A 22000-nucleotide genomic window follows, 5' to 3' on the forward strand; every position below is an offset into this window, starting at 1 on the left:
CCTACAGTATGTCTTCATTGTTCCTTTGCATTGGTCAATTCTGTTAAACTGTACAAATTATTTGAATAATAGTAGCAGATCTGTCAGTACACTAAACCAAGCATGCATTGCACACCCAAAGTATAATCTTTCTGAAGCCAAGGGTTATGCTAAATGCGTAGTATTAACAACAGTAAGCAAGATCTGTCAAAATATACAGGTAGTAATTGAGAGCAACTTGAAACTGGAGTTCACTAATTGAACAAAACTAAATATAAAACAAGTGAAATTTACACTTCAAAACAGAATGTGTTATATTTCTATTTAAACACAGATATCTTAAATGCCTTATAGCAGGTATGTGAAAGGGTATGCTTAAGTTCAATTGGAGCTTCCTGCATGTGCAGCTGTAGACTTTTGAAATGCAAAAGTCATGAATATCGCTTAACATCACAGAGAAATCAAATGAAACCCAAGCAATTCTAGACTTTGACAAGTCATTTACACCAATTCCCATGGGTATTCACATTTATTGTAGACGCCCATCACCACACCTGGTTGGTCCTGGTTAAGTCGGGTTTATGAAAGAAAAGGGGCCTCAATCACACCTTTTCTCAGAGCTTGTTGGCCCAGCCCTTTGACTCAGCCTGGAGACTCTATGATAGAACAGGACGTTTCAGTTATCATCCGAATAATTAAAGGCACTCCTTGGGGAAAACTCTTTCCAAACGAGTTGTATGTGAGGGGCTCCTTCAGTCAAAAGATGAGCAGCACACATAGCCACACCTACCCATTCAAACTTATGTGAACGCAGAGGCACACTTAGTTTGGTTATCTTATAGGAAAACATCAAAAATATTGCACATTAAACAGAAATGTCTAATTAATGGTGTTATCATGAACCTTTTACTGTGCAAGGATTTTTGCAGATATCTGAAGCATTCCTCAGCCTGTGCTGACAAGTATCGTTGAATGTTTCTGCAGAGTTTCAGTAATTAAAAGCTTGAAGGCAAAGCCAGAAGCAATTATAACAGTCAGTTAGAAGGTGAACGTTTCAAATAGTCGTTCTCAATATTGAAACACTCATGTATGTCAATATGATTATTTTTACATTTTAGGTGCATAAATAACAGTTAAACTGTGTCTCTACCCAATGATAACATGAAGTCAACAATAGTAAAGTTACATTAATGCACTGACATGCTTTTAATTCATAACTCATCCTTTGATTTGAAGGTTTAATCTTTTTTTCAAATTTGTTTAATTGTACTTGCACAAAGTTTTGTACTCTGGTGTGTTTTGACAGAAAAACAAATGTTCTTGCTGCTCTTTTCATGTACAGTATACACTTCTCTGAAACTTGAATAAGCACATACTGAAGCAGCTCTTCTTCTTCCTTTCATTATTATCTTCTTTCATTCATTCTTTTAAAATGCAAGTCAAGTCAAGTCTGCTTTATTGTCAATTCTTCCACATGTTAGGCGCATACATACAGAGAATTGAAATTGCGTTACTCTCAGACCCTTGGTGCATACAGTTAACATTAAACACGTTCAAATACAGATAATACAGTTTAAACATATGTACATCCAACTATACAGCTATACAAATGAGGACACTGTAGAAAAATAAAGAAATAGATAAAGTGGCATAAGGCGCATGGCAGAATAGATAGAGTGCAAACCAGTTAAATAAAAACAAAACTGTGCAGATATATTTGTAGTGCAAAAAGAGCTTATCAATCTGAGGACATTGTAGAAAAATAAAAAAAAGAGATAAAGTGGCATAAGGCACATGGCAGAATAGTGTGAGTGAATAATCAAAGGCACACCTATAAGAAAACTCCTTCCATAAGTGATTATTTAGCAACGATTAATGTAGCAAACGCTAATCTACACAAAAACAACTGATGGGTGCACAGTTCATTCTTCTTATGTACAAGATTGATATTAGTGCACATAGATTTGTACTGAAGTGTACAAAGTGTATGTTGATGCATTTTATAAACACAGGACATTTTCCTCTCAATTATTCCCATTATTTAATACAAACTGAGAAATTAAGAATCAATTGCAGAATCCGTTTAATGTAGGAGTTGAATCAATGCAGAAACTTCACTCCACCCAGTAGTAAATGTTATTTTATTTCATGAAGACAATGATTAGTTCATAAGGCCATGTTCTTGTGAATGGTTGTAACCATATTTGGAAATTAATCTCAAAGGCTTGGGTGTGGACAAGAAAAAGAGGTGTGGTCTGTAAAGGTGGGACCCATCTTACTCATTAATGATTGGTGGGCTTTCATGAAAAAGATAATATCCCTTGTTTCAGCATGACAAATACGACTGTCTGAGCAAGCACGCAACTCTCAGATTTCAGCCTAAGAGCTGTCTGCCTTTGAATGCCATCATAAACCATGAAAGAGATATTATAATAGATTAAAGCTGTGAAAAATGTGGCTTCCATTTTTCACTGTAGACAAATTTCACTGATTCTTTTGTAAAATGCACACAGTATAAAATGCTTCTTCAGTATATACTGGAAGTATGATGTAGAGAGTGTAATCCTGTTTAAGATTTTACAAGTTTGTTGCCATAAATGTCTCTTTTTACCATTGCCAACAAAAATTCTGTGAGAACAGAGATACATTTAGAACAGAACAGTCAAAAACTCAACACATGGAAGCTGTGTAATAAATCGCAGACAAATTATCATTTAAAAGTATGAAACAAGTTTACAATCCAGTGTACAAGACAAAAAGTCGCTCTAGTGGATATGTGCATAAATAAATCAGGATTTGGACCAATTTCAAGCATTGCGTTATTGGCAATGTTGGGCCCCACCTAATGTGTAGAACAAAGTAACAGCTTTCATGTCCAGACAATCTAAAACACAGTATGACTAACCAACCAACGATTCACTTTTCTTTGTTGCACTGTGGTAATGCCACTCAAAGCCTGAATTAAACAGAGTCCACATTGTGCCATTTCTATGATTCATCATGACTGTTGCTTGCTGGACTGTACAATATTATATCAATCAGATTTTGGGTAAAAACAAAAGGCACAAGCCATGAAAAGTGGCATAAAACAGTAACTACTCATTTAGAACTTGATCTTTAGAGAAATATCTTAAAATGTATAAAACAATGTCTATTGCTGGGATGAAGACAGTGGACAAAAAATAGTTGTGGCTAATAAGGTTGGGCTGACTTCATTGAGGCCTTACTAAGGTAGACGCTGCCAAATAAGCTTACCGCTAACTGAATGTCAACTGTCAATTCAATCAATAGAAACTCTTTTGATGATTTTATTCACCCCTTCTCTTTCCTACAGCAGGCAATGTGGATTAAAATCAGGTTTCATCCCTTTTCACCATCAATGAGTCCTTTGTTGCAATTGGGAGATCAAGGACGTGGATAAATTGGAAGCTAAACACCATTCAATAGGGTATGATACAACTGAAGCCCTATGTAATGTTACAAATGTGCCAATCTAGTTTTATGTACCATTTTCTTGGCTATTTGTAGGAAGGACTGTGGTTTGTTATTGTAAAAACATGGTGCAATATCCAAGACATTGTTGCTGCTGCACAATTTAAATTGTGTTTTGCCATGTTGACGTGTTTTTCCTATTGTTATAGGTCAGTAAAGTACAAATCAATACTATTTCATCTAAGGAGCTGGTGCAAATAAAAACAGAGAAAATTATTTTAAACGCTATCAAAAGAAATTAATCATAATAAAATTATAATGTTGTTCAGTATGAAAAATTCTCAAAATATTTATTGAGATTATATTTAACAGCGTTATTGTTTTTAAAGATGAACTGTAAGTAAGCGTTAGACAATCTTAATATAAAAATTGAGGAAATTAGCATTCATAATTAATACAAACTTATATGTTTATACATATAGATAGATAGATAGATAGATAGATAGATAGATAGATAGATAGATAGATAGATAGATAGATAGATAGATAGATAGATAGATAGATAGATAGATAGCATATTGAATGATACATATATAAGAAGAAATAGGTAAAAAAAAAACACTAATACTAGTTTTACTTCTTAACCCTAAACTGGAGTTGACCGTCTATACTTTTATATTTCAGTAATGAAGTCATTGGCATTACTGTATACTTACAATATGTATTGATAACACCAATTAGCTCCACATTAGATATTTCGACCATTATGGATACTGTTAATATGATTTATTATATTACTTTATATTATGCCTGCTGTACAGTATGCATATATGTATATATAACTGGCTGCTAGCTATATATTACTTTTTTCAGTTTAGTAGTTCAAATAACTAAACTGAATAACCAAAACTGTTTTGGTTATTAAACAAATGTTCTCATTCGTCGACATGGCCAAGCTAAATGCACATCTGTGGAAAATGTTAAATTCATGTGTTTTTCTCTAATCACATAAAAATGAAATTCACATGACTTCTATAGGGGATGCTTCAAGACATCTTTGATCTCACAATCCAATCTGCCACATTGTATAACTTGTATCACCTGACAGATTGCACTGTATGCATTCAAAAAAATGCTGGGGTGAAATTCCACCAAAACCCCCTCAACATCTGACAAAGACTTGACAGTATCACTGTTCAGATCAATGGATTGACAATAGGCTATACCATTTTAAGAAAAATGCACTGGGGATCAAATACCACGTAAAACTATGTTTGTTAATAAAGTGACACCTCCTGAATTTCTACAGACAAATATGCTTACTTTTCCTCTCAGTGACAAGCGGCTATGTTTATAGAGGTCCCTGTTAATGTGCTAGCGTTCTCATGTTAATAAACCTGACAGACTGACTCTTTTCCTGCTGTACACTTCACTTTATCTGATGAATACTTACAAGATTTCTAAATTAATCTTTCAGTCTTGTACACTTCACAAGTCTGCAGAACTACACTGACTGTTTGAACATGATAGGGGCGATACTGACATGCTAACAAAAGCAGCACACGTTGCTAAATAATGCCACCTAAGGACAGCTACAAAAATAACCACACTGCTCTTGCAGCCACCATGCACTGTTCTGAGTTCTGATACTCACCTGTAACTCTCCAAACTAAAGTAAAAATCTAGTACGCTAATGAAAACAAAGCTGTTAACATTCCCTAAAGTCTGTGCCATGTGTTTTAATATGAGGTAACATAAAAATCTACTTTGCATGCAACTGCGTCAACCCTCTGGGAACCACAGAACAAGGTGGTGAAGTAGTGTCCGTGACAGAGGCATTGAGGCGAGAGAACAGAAGCTTGATTGTTTGATTGGAAAGAGGAGCCAGCGGGTCACAATGGCTTCCAGGACAAGCGCCAAGCTTCAACATTTAAGCCCTTCATCAAATATTCCCCTATTTAATACTCCTGCATGGAACTGAAAGCAAACAGAGAGCCCTGAACCTCCCAAAATCATGAAATATTCATGGAGTTGTATAGTTTGCCGTGCATTAAGTTTATAGAATGCCATCTGGTTACTTAACTAAGGTGCATTGGGTTACAGAACACTACTAAAATATAAAGGTTTTGTAGTACATGCAAAAAGAGAAGGTGTGTTGAATTCTGGTAGTTTAACCTTGTTTTTCTACTCCCTGTTCCTCTCCTAATTTCTCCACTTTACGTGAGAGAGTGTGCATCAGGGTGTGGCCAGGCCTTCTCTGCTGAAAGTGCTCTCATACCAGCTCAGCAAGTTGGGTGTATGTATCACTTGGACAGAGGCGAAAGGCAGGACAGGAGCCTGAGGCCGAAAGGGGAGTGGTCAGGTGAGCCCCTCCCGTTGCATGAGAGGTATAAAAGCTGCTGCACTCCTTGAAGAAGGCACTTGAAGAGGGATTTAACTCTCCTCTTAGTGAGTCTCCTGCTCTGGATCTCTGTCTCATCCTCTTTCTCTCTCTGAACATCACCCTTTCATAGACGACAGCAGCCATGTCTTCGATCAAAACCACTACCTACAGCGTCAGCGGTGGAAGCTCGAGCGGCGGCTTTGGTGGAGGTATGAGGAAGGGCTTCTCTAGCATGTCTGCCAGTGCAGCACCCATTGGCAGCAGGATGAGCTCTGTGTCATTCCGTCGCTCCGGCGGTGGTGGCGGTGGCGGCTTTGGCGGAGGATCTGGAGGAAGCTACAGCTACAGCAGCGGTGGCGGTGGCGGTGGCTATGGAGGAGGTCTCGGAGGAGGTTACGGAGGAGGTGCAGGATTCGGAGGTGGTTCAGGATTCGGAGGTGGTGCAGGATTCGGAGGTGGTGCAGGATTCGGCGGTGGTTCAGGATTCGGTGGTGGTGCAGGATATGGTATGGGTGGAGGTTTCCCTGGTGGTATGGCACCCATCACAGCTGTCACATTCAACCAGAGCCTCCTTGCCCCACTGAACCTAGAAATCGACCCCAACATCCAAGTTGTCCGCACCCAGGAGAAAGATCAGATCAAAAACCTCAACAACCGCTTTGCTTCCTTCATTGACAAGGTTAGTCTTCTCTTTGCAAGCATACACAGTTGTACAACACAATCTCATTGGGCACCTCTAACATTTTGACTTTTCATCTGAATGTTGGGTTTTCATGCACTTATTTCAAGGGCCTTCATAAGAGCTGGTTTCTTCTCATTAAATATTTCACAGCCAGTCACTTGCACCAGGAAATCCACCTAGTGCTAGATTCTGTATAACGGTAAGCACACAGGAGACAGGCCATATTTTGCATCATTATCACTACATTTCAGTCAAGCAGTCAAAATCTTTATCTTAGCAGAGGCTTGAGTTTTTTGGGGTTTTTTTCTTGTATGTAATTGTTCTCATAGAGTGAGGGTGAGTTTGGAAACCCAAGCCAGGTGAGATCCAATGACTACGCCAATCCAAATAAGGGCATGGATCAAGTTTGCCATTTATCCCAATGGCAACAATGCAGATGTGTGTGTGTGTGTGTGTGTGTGTGTGTGTGTAACAGATGAGCATCATCTTTAACTCTTTCAATGTCATGCCTGCCATACCGGTCATAAAAATTGCCCTAAAATCTCATAAGGGTAACTTTATGTAGGTCCTAGTAATCATGTTAATTTATCCTAAAATACAAGTTTCCTGTTTTGATTCTCTAAAACCTTTGGGGAATTCAACATGTAACCACACCTTGAAAAGTTCACCCCCTTACCAAGGTGCTACGCCCATTTGTATGATTCTGGCAAGAGATATGATCAGCAATCATATAGCTCACATAACTCTACTGATGTCATTGATGCTTTGCTCTTTTTATGTGAATCCTGAAAGTTCAAAGTCATTGTGAGATTTTGCACTAAATTAATTGCAGGGCATAAATCTGCAGGAGGGTGGGAACAGTTAGTACCTGAGGGTAAGGTGTGCCATATCATCTCTGTTAAGACCTGCTGCTTGGCACAGATCTCCTAGGAGCCTCGCCTTAATGCCAGGAGGGAAATATTGTTTTGGGAGCATAAATTGGAGCATAGAGAGTCTGAACATGTTGTGGTGTCACTTGAGGTTAGCATTCCATTATCTCCAAAGGGGAGTGTGCATAGTAAGAGGACAGTTACTCCACACTGTGCTGGCCAACAAGGCATGACACATATGCTAATAAATTCCTCTAAAGGTGCCAAAGGTGTGTCACTGCAAGTCCTGATATGCAATAAGAGGTGTGCTTAATAATTACTGTAAAAGACATTTCTTGTGGCATGAGTAATGGCAGGTCAAAGATCCTTGATGTCATCCTTTCCTAATAAAGCCATTTTTTATTTAATTTCAAATAATTTACTATTGGTTTATCTCCAATACAGGTGCGCTTCCTGGAACAGCAGAACAAAGTACTTGAGACAAAATGGAGTTTACTGCAGGACCAGACTACCAGCCGCTCCAACATCGACGCCATGTTCGAGGCCTACATCGCCAACCTACGAAGACAGCTTGACGGACTTGGTAATGAGAAGATGAAGCTAGAAGGAGAGCTGAAGAACATGCAGAACTTGGTAGAGGACTTCAAGAACAAGTAAGTAGCTGTGCAATAGCAGGTTTATAGTCAATGAATTACACTTTGTGGGCATGGTAAAATTTGACAAGCAATGTGCTAAAGTGGAAAACTTATCTTTGCAGATATGAGGATGAAATCAACAAGCGTGCCTCAGTGGAAAATGAATTTGTCCTACTCAAGAAGGTAAAACACTTGGCAGCTGTCTTGATTCTCTAGTTATATTTTACATTTCTTTTCATTGTACATCTGTAAAGGCCACGTACTATATTGAGCTCTGTACATGTCTTCATAGGATGTTGATGCCGCCTACATGAACAAGGTTGAGCTTGAGGCCAAGGTTGATTCACTTCAAGATGAAATCAACTTCCTCAGGGCCATCTTTGAGGAGGTGAGAGTTTTATGAAACTATATTACCACTAAGACGCTAGTTTTCAATGTTAGGCGTATCTCAAACCTTCACCTTGCAATTTTAGGAGCTGCGTGAACTCCAGGGACAGATCAAAGACACATCAGTCATTGTGGAAATGGACAACAGTCGCAGCCTGGACATGGATTCCATCGTTGCTGAGGTCCGTGCACAGTATGAGGACATCGCCAACCGCAGCCGCGCTGAGGCTGAATCGTGGTACAAACAGAAGGTGAGAAAAGAGATTCAAGCATCAAACCAACACTATTTTGAAGCAACCAACTAACAGATCCTAATCACAATGACTCTTTTCACCTTCTAGTACGAGGAGATGCAGTCATCTGCTGGCAAATACGGAGATGACGTTCGCAACACCAAGGCTGAGATTGCTGAGCTCAATCGCATGATTAGCAGACTTCAGAATGAAATTGAATCTGTCAAGGGACAAGTAAGAATTTTGTTAGTTATTGGATTCGTTTGGATGAGGTTTACACCTGAATTAGATTGCCAACCAATTTGTACTTTCAATGATCAAAATTTGTGTTATGTTGAAAATAACGTGATGTAAAGGAGCCCCTGAGGAAAGAAAAGGACAGGAATCATGTAAAAGTGTTGCTAAAATAACCTAAAGTCATAATATCTTCTTTGAACTGCTCAGCGTGCCAACCTGGAAGCTCAGATCGCTGAGGCTGAAGAGCGTGGAGAAATGGCAGTGAAAGATGCCAAGCTTCGCATTAAGGAATTGGAAGAAGCCCTGCAAAGAGCAAAGCAGGATATGGCACGCCAGGTGCGTGAGTACCAGGAGCTTATGAATGTCAAACTGGCCTTGGACATTGAAATTGCCACCTACAGGAAACTTCTGGAAGGAGAGGAGAGCAGGTCAGTCTCTTTGCTATTTTTAAATTATAATTTTCTGTTAAAATTTGTCTATATATTGACGTTTATTTGCTTTGTCAGGATTAATTCTGGCGGTGGCTCTGCAACCATCCACATCCAGCAGTCAAGCAGCGGTGGCAGCAGTAAGCTTATTGTCTTTTACAATTTTTGTCTTGCTGTAAATGCTGTAAAGTGCTGTAAATACTGCATTGGTGTTCAGTAAAACTAATGTCTCTGTTTGATGGTTCACAGGTGGTGGCGGCGGCGGCGGCGGCTTCGGATACGGTGGTGGTTCTGGATTCAGTGGTGGCTCTGGATACGGCGGTGGTTCTGGATTCGGCGGTGGTTCTGGATTCGGCGGTGGTGCCGGATATGGTGGTGGCTTCAGCAGTGGCAGCGGCAGCGGCTTTGGATATGGCGGTGGCTCAGGGATGTCCATCGGTGGCGGTGGCGGCAGCAGCCAAGTCTCAGTTTCCCGCTCTGTGGTGCAGAGCCAGAAGCGCCGCTTGTAAACCAAAAACGTCCACCCAGTTCCCTTCTCCCAAATATCATCTACCACCTGGGCAACTCCTATCTTTTTCACTCCACATTTCAAAGCTTCATTCCTTTTTGATGAGTTTAACCCCCAAAAACCACTGTGACCCAAAGAGACTTTCATGTCAAAGTGTTATATCAGAATGGCTTTTCACACTCACTTTGTTGTCTTCAAGTTTATTTTTTCTCTTGTCATCGCTCCTCATCCAGAGTACAAATTGAGCTTAAGGGGATGCACAATGAGAAAGGAGCTAATGAGACACACAAAGCATGGAGCTCAAGTACTTCTTCAGGGTGAATAGCTTTTGTTGCTCTATGTCACAACATGCAAGTATTAAACACACAAAATGAATTTTTTTCAGCTTATTTAGAATTCTGTGTCACTACAACCAGCCTGGTTAATGCTTCTGCTGCATTCTCATGGTGCAACAAAATCTATTCATTTGAGATTGTACTGCCCCCAGAGAGGGGTAACTGTGAGACAAGTCTCAGTTATTACCCAACTTTTACTCTGATTTTGATTTTGGATGATGGGCTGATGAGCTGTTCTTATGTCAAAATTGTTGTATTCATCGAGCCATGTACCACTTGGAAACACCATTAAATCAGGGTTACACAAAATCATCTGTCTTCAGCTGTTATTTCTTCAACCTTTCTTTTTTTACACAACATAGAAATACACTGCTTTCATTAATGACCCTAAAAATGCAATGTAATAATATATTTGACTTACACCTTAAATATATGTGAGTGTACACATCTTAATCATTACCTTCAAAAGGATTTTAAAATATTTTGTATGGTATGTGCTGTTTTCCCCATCTCTTCCTGATAATTTTTAACCCATATTTTGAATTCATACTAGCAAACATAATATTCATATTGAAGAAATATTAGCTAGCATCCATTTTGAATGGATCACCACTAACAAAAAGTAAAACATTCAACATATCTACCATGGTAATACCACAGGACTCTTTTGGTTTCTGTAATTTACAAACCTGTAAGGCCAGTAATTATTAATCAAATTAATTAAGAATAAGCATAAAATAATATTACATTGGGAAACAAGGACATTTATCTTATAGCCTACCTAAGATCCATGTAAATGTTTGAGATTGTGGGAAACAAATGTAAAAAGGTTTAAAACTGAAAAATGAAAAACTCATATTGATCCACTACTGTTCCTAATATTGACTACACTGTTAGGACAGGAAGTTGGTGAGGAAAAACACTTATTGTGATGTTCACCTCAAGATTAGAAAGGCCAAAAGGCGCAGAACACTGGGTAAAACATGAGGGTAATAAAACTTCCAAACTCTTCAGAGACTTAAATAACGCTGTTAAATGTGCACTACACATTAAACATTTGTTGGCTAAACAGATAAAAAAAAACCTACCCAACCACTATTCAAACGCGTTCCCATAGGACCTTAAAACCACACCTGACCAGGCAGTGCCAAAATATCGGCTTACAACAGGCAAACTAAGCTTCCATTCAATAAGGATTTAGCTGGCAGGTCAGTTAGTTTTACTCATATACTCCTCAAAGGACAATTCTGTTGTTGTTTAAGTGGATGAACCTTATAGCAATTGTCCTGTGAGAGATAACACCCTCTGTCGAAAGCACTGCAGATGATGGATTTATCAGGTCAAATGTGACAAACCAATACAAAGTACCTGATACAGCTTTTTGGTACACTGTCATGAAGCAGATCCGAAATATATTCCTTTAACGGTGAAGGCAGGAAGCTTCAAAGCAGATTGGCATGTTTGAACAGAGGTTTGAGGTAACTTGTGTACTAACTTTACCTACGAAAATACCGCCCCCTAATGGTAAATTAATATTTTACGTCTAACTAACATCCAATTGTTTGCTATAAAATACTATAAATAATATAATAGTTAATATTAAACATCAATTTAATATAATTAAGAACAAAGGCATCCACAAATTTTTTTTTCACTTTTATCTTTCCTCACTTCATTATCTTAAAATACTTGAGTTCTTAAAAGTTCTGTAAATGTTGGTTTACACACTTAGACATAGTCAATATCTATTTAGTTAACATTGTTTGATAACAAAAAAGGATGATATCTATTGAACTGTGCTTGATAACATGTTTTAAAGATATCTAGCCAATGGCATTTGACAAAAAAACTAAAAAAACAATAGTTTATCAGTGTCTGTAATTCTTTTGAGGGCTGTTCTCTCGATGTGAATATGAGGTATTATGTTGCTGTCACTCTGGGGTTGTCTGGGTCAAATGTCATGATCTCCATGTGGATAAGACCTGTGAGACATGAAAAGGCAGAACAGCATTAAAAAATAGCAATGATGTCAATGCCAACATAAGAATTTAGAAATGTTCCAGAGCAGATTAAACAGAATGGCAGAGTACAGAAGGCATTTTAAATGTTAAATAAGATGGAGCTTTGTGTGGATTTATGTATATTCTCTCACTCTTCCATTCGCTGACAGCCAGATCCAGACTCTCAAAGGAATCATCATATGCTGGAGACACAGGCTCATTTTCAGGGTCATGGAACTCAGAAAGATATGGATGCAAAAGACCGTTTTTTGCTGTAAGTCTGACCTCCGGGTCTAAAACCAGCATGCCTTCCAACAGGTCGATAGCTGTAGATAGAACACTCATTAAATCAAGGTGAATAACAGTAAAAAATGCATCAGATGAGAAACCTTGTCAAGACAAACATTATTATCAGCTTTACAAAGCCTTGTTTGAGAGTTTAGAATATTATAAATGCTTAAAGGGTTACTCCACCCCAAAATGAAAATTTTGTCATTAATCACTTACCCCCATGTCGTTCCAAACCTGTAAAAGCTTCGCTCGTCTTTGGAACACAATTTAAGATATTTTAGATGAAAACACTTGAAAGTTCAAGTTGAGCTTTAATGTCATTCTGCTACATGTGGGGACATACAGTGGAATGAAATGCCGTGCCTCGCAGGACCACGGTGCTACATAAATACAGACGTACAACAATGAAGTAAAAAAAAACACTTTAAACCTATAAACCTATAAAAAACACTATAAACCTATACACAACTAACCTACTGACAGATTTTAACTATAAGTATACTATATATAAATATTTACCCCAACCTAAAAAAAATAAAAGATAAAAAATGCTTCACATAAATACTGTACATGTGCAAAGAGAATCATTTTGAGTCAAGCAGCTGGTTGGGGAACAGTGCAGGATGATTATAGTGCATGAGCATGTAAACATACATATATTGCTGAGTCTTTTGTGGGATTGTGTACACGCGTACCGTTGTGTACCGTCTTCCTGATGGTAGGAGCTGGAAGAGACTGTGGGAGGGATGGGTGGAGTCCTTCAGAATGCTGTTGGTTTTGCTGGAGCATCGTGTAAGGAAAATATCCAGGATGGAGGGGAGAGGGGCACCGATGATCTTTGCAGCTGTGTTCACTGTCCGCTGGAGGGTCTTGCGGTCAGCAGCACTGCAGTTCCCATCACCTGACAGTGATGCAGCTGGTCAGCACACTCTCAATGGTGACTCTGTAGAATGTGGTGAGGATGGGTGGAGGGACACTTGCTCTTTTCAGCCGGCGGAGAAAGTGTAGGCGCTGTTGTGCCTTTTTGGAGAGTGACATGGTGTGAATTGAGACATGTGGGGATGACTGCCTGGCTCAGCGAGGTGTTGAAGATATCTGTAAGCACATCTGTCAGCTGTGCAGCACAGTCTCTCAGAACACAGCCAGGTATGTTGTCAGGACCCGCAGCCTTGCATGGGTTAATCCTAGATAGGATCTTCCTTACGTCGGCTGGAGACAGACAGAGCGCCTGGTCGTTGGGAGGTGTGGGCAGTTTTTGTGCAGGTGTATCATTCTGCATTTCAAACCGTGAATAAAAGTGGTTGAGTGCATCGGGGAGGGATGTGTCATCATCACAGGCCTGTGGCGGGGGCTTGTAGTCAGGCTTGCCACAGGCTCTGTGTGTCTCTGCTGTTTGTGAAGTGATTGTTGATTTTTTGAGCATATGACCGTTTTGCATTTTTAATGCCACAGGACAGATTGTCTCTTCCTGTTTTGAGGGCTGCTTTATCTCCTGATCTGAATGCTTCATCTCTGGTCTTTAGCAGCCCACGAACCTCTGCTGTCATCCATGGCTTCTGGTTTGCACGTGTGGTGATGGTCTTGGTGACTGTCACATCATCAGTGCACTTTTTGATGTAAGCATTCACAGTTTCAGTGTACTCATGCAGGTCTGTATGGTTGTTGTAGGTGGCTGCCTCTTTAAACATGTTCCAGTCTGAGCACTGAAAGCAGTCCTGTAGTGTTGAGGCAGCATTATCTGGCCATACTGTGAACCGGTTTGGCGAGTTTGAGAAGTGGTCTGTATGCTGGGATTAGCATAACAGTGATGTGGTCCGAGAACCCGAGGTGGGGGCGGGGTACAGCTTTGTAAGAGTTCTTTACTGTTGTGTAAACAAAGTCCAGTGTGTTGTTTCCCCTTGTTGCAAAGTTCACATGTTGGTAGAACTTTGGCAAAACTCTCTTTAAGTTTGCATGGTTGAAGTCACCGGCTATGATGAAAAAGCCATCGGGGTTATTTGTTTGTTGTTTACTGGTGGCGCTATACAGTTCACCTTAGCGTTTGCACACGGGGTATGTAAAGTGATGAATCTCTATCCGCTCGGTAGCTGGTTAGCCCGTGCTGCTGAATGGCGGAGTCCGGGATGTTGTCATTTAGCCATGTTTCGGTGAAAACAAGCACACAACAATCCCTTGCCTCATGCTGTGTAGACCGACTGAGTTGAATTAAGTCCAGTTTGTTTTCCAGAGAGCGAACGTTTGAGAGCATGAGTGTTGGAAAAGCAGGTCTTGTGGGCATAGCTCTTAGCCTAGCTCGTATACCACCGCTTGCGACGGTGCCTTGTGCGGGTAGCATCAGTAGGCGAGGCTGTGGTCTCAAGGTCCGGCTCCAGCAGTAAACAAAGGCCTTGTAGCTTCTCAGTAGCCACCGGCGAGAGTTGTTGTTTGTACGCGTTGCCGATATCCAAAAGGCTTTGGCGATCATATATGTGTTTTGGATTGATTTCCTTGTGAGTAATTTTATACTACTTGGAGACGAGCAGACGACATTAAAAGACATAAAAGCACCATCTTTGGGACCCGGAGCAGCCGCTGCGTCTGACCGCGCCGCCATCTTGGATCAGTATCCCTGGACCAGACATTACATTGTCAAGGTCCAGAAAAGTATGAAAAACATTGTCAGAATACTCCATCTGCCATCAATGGTTCAACCGTAACGTTATACACGAGAACACGGATAAGCATACGCATTTTGTGTCCAGCGATACGCTCCAAAATGGCACTACGGTGATGATACAGTGACCTTACGGTGCCGAATTGTTGAATAAAGTCGTTATTTTTGTTTAATTTCCGTACAAAAAGTATTCTCGTCGCTTCATAACGTTACGGTTGAACCACTGATGGCAGATGGAGTATTCTGACGATGCTTTTCATACTTTTCTGGGCCTTGACAGTGTCTATTACTTGGCAGTCAATGGGACAGTCACAAGCCCCCCGGTTTTCATCGAAAATATCTTAAATTGTGTTCCGAAGACGAACGAAGCTTTTACAGGTTTGGAACGATATGGGGGTAAGTGATTAATGACAAAATTGTCATCCCTTTAAAGCTTTGTCAAGCTATAATAATGACGACTATCATAGTAATATAGTAGCTAATGTAGTAGTCTACCACTAGAGGGTGACATTTCCTCATTCAAAATCAATGCAATATCACACAAATTTGTGACAAAGGGGAACAGTTCACCTAAAATAAATGAAAATGACCTCTGCACTAAATGGGTGCCATCAGAATGAGAGACCGAACAGCTGATAAACACATCACAGTAATCCACAAGTAATCCACACGACTCCAATAGATCAGTTAATGTCTTGTGAAGTGAAAAGCTCTGTGTTTGTAAAAAAACAAACAAACATTTAAGTTTCAAATGGACTGTACTGTTTTCGCTTGTAAATGGCTCTTAATCTGTACATATTTCTCCTTTTTTACTGGAGAAAGCAATGGTAGAGCACTCGTATTTTAAACTAAAGCAATGGTTTGAAGTTAAAAATGTCTTAATAATGGATTTGTTCATTAAAAACATGCAGCATTTGCCATCACAAGATGTTAATTAATGGACTGGAGTGGTGTGGATTACTTGTGGATAACTGTGATGTTTTTATCAGCGGTTTGGACTCTCATTCTGACGGCACCCATTCACTGCAGATGATCCATTGGTGAGCAAGTGATGCAATGCTAAATTTGTCCAAATCTGTTCCAATGAAGAAACAAAATATCTACTTCTTGGATGGCCTAAGGGTGAAATTGATCTGGGAGTTGTGGACATACCATTAGGATCCATACAAGAAAAGACCTCTTTGAAGGCCTTTTTCTTTTGTACTGGAAGTGAGCGGACATATGATTGTGCCTGCAAACACATCAAAACAATATTGAAAAACAGATTTAAGAATCACATGTTCTTAAAATAGGCAGTAAGAGTTGTCTGATGGTATTTTCCTACATCTTTGCTTTGCATTTTCTGAACAAGCGTTGAGCTTGGTGTGCCTGTCATGTTGAGGATCTTCTTCAGCTGGTCAATACCTTAACATGGCGTTAAAGAATAAGCACTCCTTTGGTCGACAGATTTTTTTTAAAAGCCAGGAAAGAGAAAGGATACTGTCACTGCCTGGGAAAAGCACCTCTCCTGTTATCATCTCAGCCAGGATGCAGCCAGCAGACCAAACATCAACTAAGAACAGAAGAACAGAACTGAGTGACAAAAGACTAGATACAACAGAACAGAATATGACCCGTCCACAAAAGTTACAATATAAAAAAAAGGTCACCTGTTTGAGTATAATGCATCCAGTTGAAAATGACTTCAGGGGCTCTGTACCAACGTGTCACCACATATCCCGTCATCTCAGTTTCAGTATGTCTCGCCAGTCCAAAGTCCAGGATCTAACAAAGCGTGTCAGAAAGCAGGCCACATAGAAAATGACAAAAGGTTTCAAGAGTGAAACAACTGATCATTTATTCATAGTAGGCTATTATTTGTAATGTTGTAAAATTATTTTGCTGGTCATTAATTCTATCATCATTTACTTTAACTTTTCTATGTTACCTTTAATTCACAGTTTTCATCCACTGCAAGGTTACTAGGCTTAAGATCCTGAAACAAGACATCAGTGATCTCCGTCATTTCATCATGTACAGTATATCATCAAATGTGTTTACATGCACAGGAATATTCCAATAGGGATATTAATCAGATTTTGGCCATATTGTGAAGTAAATACATGAAATTAACATTTTATTTACATTTTTAAAAATATAAAAAGAAACATCATGGCCTGCGTTTGTAGTAATCTCATATTAAAAGTGACAGTAAAGACAGTAAAGTTTAAATGAGGGTGCAAAAAAATCTAAATATTGAGAAAATCGAGGCTCCAGGGTCACATATTATTGATCTTAGTTTTGAACATGATAGACATTTTTCATAAACATTAAAAAATCTTACAGACCCCAAACATTTGAACACTAGTACTTAAATTAGATTTATTCTACATACCCGATGTATGATCCCAGCAGAATGGATATACTAAGGAAAAAAGTATCAGTTACTAATTAGATGCAAAATCATTCGATATTCAATATCATCAACAGGTGGTATTCAAGGAACTTGGTGTATGACATCCATCAAAAAGAAGAATGAAAGTTGCAATGAATAGAATGAAGGCAGACCTTGAGTCCTCGCAGTAGCTGATAGAACAGGTATGTGATGACTTTGCTGGTTAACTGTTTCCTTTTCATTATGTGCCCAAGATCCTGAGCGACAAATGGCATCACCATATAGCTGGGCAAAAGCATTAGAAAATGTAAGCATTTCAATATTGCTAATGTTTGTATTTTTCACTGTTTTTCTATTCTGTTTAGTGAAACTGGGATTTAAAAAAAATATCTTAACATTGAAAAATCACTCACATCAACAAAATAGTACAAAAAAAAAAAAAAAACTCTGCATAGAGCACATAGTCTCAATCACACACAAATACATCCACACATATATGCATGCATGCTCTGCATCCTTCAGCCTGTCATGACAAGCGTACGATTTTTGCACAGGAATGCATTCTCTTCATCTTGACACTCACAAAGTATCAAATTTCTCCATTGTGGAATCAGGGGTGAAGACATTAAGGAGGCAGATCACCTACAGCAAGAAGAATATATTTGCGTTCAGGGTTGGTCTCTGCATTGCAAAGATTTGTTCATTTCACAATTATTCAGTTTTTCACAATTATTCAGTTTATGCCAAAAAATGCAAGAATGGCACATATAGGCACATTTGTGGAAGTAAATGGTAGTCCATAGAACTTCAGGTTTAGAGTTGTCAGTAGCAGATTGACTAGGTGACAGTGTCACTGGCCAAAGCGCAAAAAAGTAACTTTGGAATATCTTACCCTGATGTCATATTTATTTGCTGCTTGCAGCAATATGTTTATTTGTTGTTGCTTAAAAATCATCAAAGCAAACTTTGCCCTGGAAAACTCAATGCCTCTAAAAAGTAATTATGAATTTGAAATGCCAGTGACTTAACTGGGCTTGGATTTGAAAAGAGGATAAATTATTGCATTAATTATTCTTGATCCTCTTGCTATAACCTGAAGTCCATATTAAACAAGCAGCAGCGTGAGGTCAGGTATAAAGTTTACTAAGCACAGAAACCGGTTTGAGAAGATCAAGGGGGGCTTTCACAACAATAGTATCCTGAAATCTTTTCATTTTCTTTCAGATTGACAGAAGGATTATGAAACAACGTGCATACATAAAGCTCTGGTCTAAATGATAAATGAAAGTTCATAAATATAAGTCTGTCAAGAAGACAGTAAGAAAGTAACAATGTAAATAATACAGAAACATACAATATTCAGAGAAAAGTCTACTCTATGTTTATTTTCTTCCTCTTGGGAATTTGAGACTTACATTGTCGTGCTGGATGTGACGGAGCAGCCGGAGTTCTCTGTAAGCACGTTTAGCATGGATCAGAGACTGGAATGGTCTGTACAGCTTTTTAATGGCCACCTTTTCCTTTGTCTTCTTGTCAGTTGCAGAACTGCACACAAGTTATCATTAGAAACCTCATCACAATTTTGATATAAAGAAATGTTACAGAACTTATAGTTAAACTTCCCTTTTTCTGGAAATTTTTTTCCCCCTGGTGTTATCACATGAGAAATTATGTATAATGTTCTTGTAAATTATGTGCATTTTATAGGTACATTTTAGATCATGCATACTGAAATAATAATAAAAATAATATAGTACCATTTTTTTGCAATGTAGCATTTTAGAAGAAAATTACATGCAAGAGGACTTTTATACTGAACTGCATTTAGCTCTACTGTACCCCATTACAGAGAACAGTATGTGGGAACTGAAAATCTTAGAGCATGTCTTATATTTTGGGTCAAATTTTTTTATAAGATAAAGATCTATTTAACACTGTATAACATGCTTAAAAGATCAAGGCCATGGTTTGTTCAAATGTGGGTCAAATCTGACCTGTAGAGTCGGGAAAACACGTTTTATATTAAAACATCTGCTCTTATTGTGTTTAAACGTATTATAATATAATTCCAATACCAAAACAAATGTAGCATCTTCCTTACATACAAAGGGTAAAATATAAAATAAAAATAATACATAACCATATAACAAACAACACATAACCCTTTTCATTTTATTTGTATAATTCATTATCAGCTGTGACAAATGGCATATATCTAAAAGACTTTGCCCATGACAGAAGAAAGCTATTGATCGAGATAGTATTTTGGGGAAATTTCTGTGTTATCAGCAAACGTGCTGAAACCTGTCCCTCAGGTATGTGAGTTCACATCTGTTTATTTCACCCAAGCCTCACTGAGTCTCAGATCTATGCATATAGCATATCATGTTGCTAATATTACATGTGCATAATAAACATAAGCAACAGTAAAGGGTAGCACTGGATTTTTAGTAAAAAACTAATACAATTAAGCATATTCAATACATAGAATAAATACATCTATACCACTGTTTAAAGTAGGTATCACAAATAAATATGCATTATTCAGCCACTGCATTTTCCAAATCAGTTCCATAATCTGGCAAATAACATATAAATCCCATTTATTATAGCCTATAAACCTCAACATATAGATAGACCTATATATAGGCTATTTTTCAGTCTCTCAACAAATTTGCCTATACCATATATAAACCCCCCCTTAGATGTACAGCATAAACCTCCATTAACATATGTGATTCTCTTTCTACATAATAATAATTCACCGTAACAGCCCCCTTACCACACTGTCCCATAGGCTCCAGAGCCAACGGGCTTGAGTGAGGTGTATCGGTCAGGAACATCCCATGTAGTTTTCTGGATTTCCAGTCTGTGGAATCCCGCTTTCAGAGGTGAAGCCATGAATACCTCCACCTTGTTCTGCGTGTCCACGTCCGTCAAAGCGCTCTGCTCGACCACTCGGATTGTTCACAGTGACCCAGGTGAGCGCCAGTCAGTCTCGCGAGGACACGCCCACCTCCACGCACCTTCACCGTCACGTGATTAAGGTGAGGGTCCTTGTTCTCTGCTCATCCAAAACAACAACAATTATGATTTTTAATAGTTGCTATTTGTCTTTTGCGCACAGCTGATTGCTGTCTGTCTTTGCTCCTCAACAGAAACGATAAGTTTTGTTGAACTTCCAGGAAGTTGAGGATTTTATTGACTACTACCATAAAAATTAATAAACTAACAGGAAGAATCGTAAAGCTCTTTGAGAGAGATCCAGTTTCATTCTTTAAGGTTTTATAATAACCATATTAACCATTATTTTTGGTAAAAACAATGATATCAAATATTAGAAAGATATTAGAAAATAAAGATATTGAACTATAATATAGACCTAATATGCTGCATTTTCTGGTATAATCTTATGTTTCTGATATAATATGTCACGAATCTGGTCCGTGCAATTCCATTCATTCACCACCTGAGGTCACTCGTTCACCATAATGACTTTTACACCACAGTACTGTTACCATTCTCTGTCGAACTGCATTTCCCATCAGCCACTGTCATGACACAGCTGTTCACACTGATCACGCCCACACCTGAGAACCATTTCACAATCACCATCACCCAATCACACACTATGGCTGTGTCCAAATTCAGGGTCTGCATCCTCCTTAGGATCCTTCCTACCCGGTTGAAGGAGGAGGGATCCTCCGACGTCCGCAAAACCCGGAAGTCGGTGTTTGTGAATTTGGACAGCCTACCCTTCTTTCAGTTCCCTCCCTTACCCATTGCTCATATCCTGTCGCCTAGCAACCGTGACAGCGCCAAGCAAGAAGCGGGAAAATGGACAAACAAAGAGTTATTCTCCTCATTTTAATTCTTTTGGAAGAAATAAAGCAATTAAATAAATTAAATACTTTCTTTGCTCGTTGTCGGAAAGTTTTTTATATCAGACTACAAGACAGTCACATCCAGGTAAGCCATTATAGCCTATTTTTATTTGTTTTTAAGTATTCTACTAATTTCTCCTACAAATTCATTGAGCCGAAGCATAAACTTTAGCTTGTTTTGTCAGAGAAACTCCTCTCCCACTCCGCTACCGCTCGCTTCGTCCGCCATTACGCTCTGCCGAAAAGAATTATGGGATAGGTAGGACGGGAAAGGATCCACCACACCCATCCTTCCAATTCGGGGAAAAGGAGGACGTATTTGTGGGCCGCATTTGAAGGATCCTACGAATTTGGAAAGCCTTCGTCGCGGCGCTGTGACGTAACATCCTTCAAATGAGTACTCCGAAGGATGCAGACCCTGAATTTGGACACAGCTTATATAAACCTGGGACTTCCATTCAGATAACGCCGAGTATTGTTTAGCCTTGCTACCTTACAGAGCGGTCACAGTATATCTAGTTTGATTTCCTGTGTTTTGATTCCTGCCCGTGTTCCTGGATTATTCTCTCTGCCTTGCCCTGTTTGGATACTGTTCGACCCACGCTTGCTCTAGGATTGCTCTTGTGTCTCGCCTATGCCATACCTGTTTGCTCCTATTGACCCTGCCTGTATTACGACCATGTTTTCTAA

The 22000-nt window shown here is 39.0% G+C and overlaps 2 protein-coding genes across 2 annotated transcripts; one reads left to right on the forward strand and one right to left on the reverse strand.

Moving 5' to 3' along the window:
- Positions 1–5709: 5709 nt before the first annotated feature.
- On the forward strand, positions 5710–10558 carry krt5 (keratin 5). The gene is made up of 9 exons (XM_079402866.1): positions 5710–6473; positions 7790–7998; positions 8103–8163; positions 8273–8368; positions 8454–8618; positions 8709–8834; positions 9045–9265; positions 9344–9405; positions 9515–10558. The coding sequence occupies exons 1-9, from the start codon at positions 5937–5939 to the stop codon at positions 9772–9774; spliced, it is 1737 nt and encodes a 578-aa protein (XP_079258992.1). The 5' UTR covers positions 5710–5936; the 3' UTR covers positions 9775–10558.
- Positions 10559–11696: 1138 nt separating this feature from the next.
- On the reverse strand, positions 11697–20566 carry LOC306860195 (mitogen-activated protein kinase 14A). Its single transcript, XM_079401765.1, has 12 exons — positions 20209–20566; positions 18842–18971; positions 18010–18068; positions 17600–17711; positions 17427–17456; positions 16980–17027; positions 16702–16816; positions 16533–16604; positions 16377–16456; positions 16205–16283; positions 12261–12434; positions 11697–12090 (listed from the first exon to the last, which is right to left on the reverse strand). Exons 1-12 carry the CDS (start codon positions 20325–20327, stop codon positions 12029–12031), a joined length of 1080 nt encoding a protein of 359 aa, XP_079257891.1. The 5' UTR covers positions 20328–20566; the 3' UTR covers positions 11697–12028.
- Positions 20567–22000: the final 1434 nt, after the last annotated feature.

This window comes from Barbus barbus (genome assembly GCF_936440315.1).
Source record: "Barbus barbus genome assembly, chromosome: 41".
In the NCBI taxonomy this organism is placed as follows: Eukaryota; Metazoa; Chordata; class Actinopteri; order Cypriniformes; family Cyprinidae; genus Barbus; species Barbus barbus.